Source organism: Malus domestica, chromosome 04, assembly GCF_042453785.1.
Source record: "Malus domestica chromosome 04, GDT2T_hap1".
Classification (NCBI taxonomy): Eukaryota; Viridiplantae; Streptophyta; class Magnoliopsida; order Rosales; family Rosaceae; genus Malus; species Malus domestica.
In genome coordinates, this window is record NC_091664.1 from 18,402,855 (window position 1) to 18,404,538 (window position 1,684).

At 49.6% G+C, this 1,684-nt stretch overlaps 1 protein-coding gene across 1 annotated transcript; it reads left to right on the forward strand.

Moving 5' to 3' along the window:
• Positions 1-428: 428 nt before the first annotated feature.
• LOC103433316 (NADP-dependent malic enzyme-like) lies at positions 429-1,421 on the forward strand (the record flags this gene model as incomplete). Its single annotated transcript, XM_008371560.4, has 1 exon — positions 429-1,421. A coding segment is annotated over one exon (978 nt), but the record flags the coding sequence as incomplete, so codon positions are not given.
• Between the last annotated feature and the right edge of the window lie 263 nt (positions 1,422-1,684).

Below are 1,684 nucleotides of genomic sequence, written 5' to 3' on the forward strand. Positions count from 1 at the left end.
AACCAATCAGAAAACCCGAGTCAGAGTTCCAGAGCCGACTCAGTTGAGTGAGAGAATGAGAGATGCTTCTAGTGCAGAAGCAGCGTCAGCAGCAAGATAACGATGCAAGGACTCCATCACCAACAGCAGTAACTCGCGGCGTTTCTCTCCGTCGCCATCCCCAAGGACGATTCCGCCTCCGCCTCCGCCTCCGTCCCATCCTCTAACTTCGACGACGATGACTCCGCTCGGCTCACCGCCATCAATTCGCTCCACCGCGCCGTCACCAAGCTCGCCCTCAAATGCGACCGCAGATCCGTCAGCGTCGGCGACGAGGCGCTCGTCCTCATTTCTGCGATGCCGTAACCTCACGCGCCTGAAGATCCGCGCATGCCGTGAGTTGACCGATGCTGGGATGACGTCGCTCGCCAAAAACTGCAAAAGGTTGAAGAAGTCCCAAGCAGAACTATGGTGAAAAAGTTATTGTACAGTTCGAAGATTTTGCAAACCACAATGCTTTCGAGCTGCTGGCCAAATATAGAGCATCTCATCTCGTCTTCAATGATGACATACAGGGGACGGCATCTGTAGTTCTTGCAGGAGTTGTGGCAGCACTGAAGTTAATCGGTGGTTCCCTGTCTGAACATAGGTTTTTGTTCCTTGGCGCTGGAGAAGCTGGTACCGGTATAGCAGAACTAATAGCTCTTGAGATCTCGAAAAGGACAAAAGTTCCTGTGGAAGAAACCCGTAAGAAGATCTGGCTTGTTGATTCAAAAGGATTGATTGTTATCTCTCGTAAAGATTCTCTTCAACATTTTACGCAGCTTTGGGCTCATGAGCATGAGCCTGTTGATAATCTTTTAGATGCGGTCAAGGCAATTAAACCAACAGTTCTTATTGGATCATCTGGTGTTGGAAGAACATTTACAAAGGAGGTGATTGAAGCAGTATCGTCCTTCAATGAGAAACCTCTCATTTTGGCTCTTTCCAACCCAACATCACAATCTGAATGTACCGCTGAAGAAGCTTATACTTACAGTGTGGGTCGCGCAATTTTTGCCAGCGGAAGCCCATTTGATCCTGTTGAGTACAAGGACAAAGTTTTTGTTCCTGGCCAGTCCAACAATGCATACATTTTTCCTGGATTTGGTCTGGGTTTGGTTATCTCCGGAGCAATCCGTGTTCACGATGACATGCTTCTGGCAGCCTCGGAAGCCTTGGCGGGGCAAGTTTTCGAGGAGAATTTTGCACAGGGGCTGATCTATCCATCATTGTCGAACATCAGAAAGATTTCTGCCCAAGTAGCTGCTAATGTAGCTGCCAAGGCATATGACCTTGGCGTGGCTACGCGTCTCCCTCGTCCTGAGAATCTTGTGAAGCATGCCGAGAGTTGCATGTACAGTCCCGTCTACAGAAACCACCGCTAAACAGCATCTTCACCATCTACTTCAACATCTACTTCAAGTCCCCTCATTGTCCACAGCATGGATCCCGTCAACACCTCCCCCGATCTTCACAACAGAGAAGAGAGGTTGGATCCCAAATCCAATCCGAAAAGGAACTCTTTTTTTCGGAAAAGGGAAGAGAGAGAGAGAGAAAGAGCTATGGCAGTGGTTGAGAATGAAGGGGTGGAGCTTGGGAAGAGCGTGGGGTCGAACTCGGCGAATCGGAACCCGGAGACTTCGACGACGCCCCAGAATGGTGG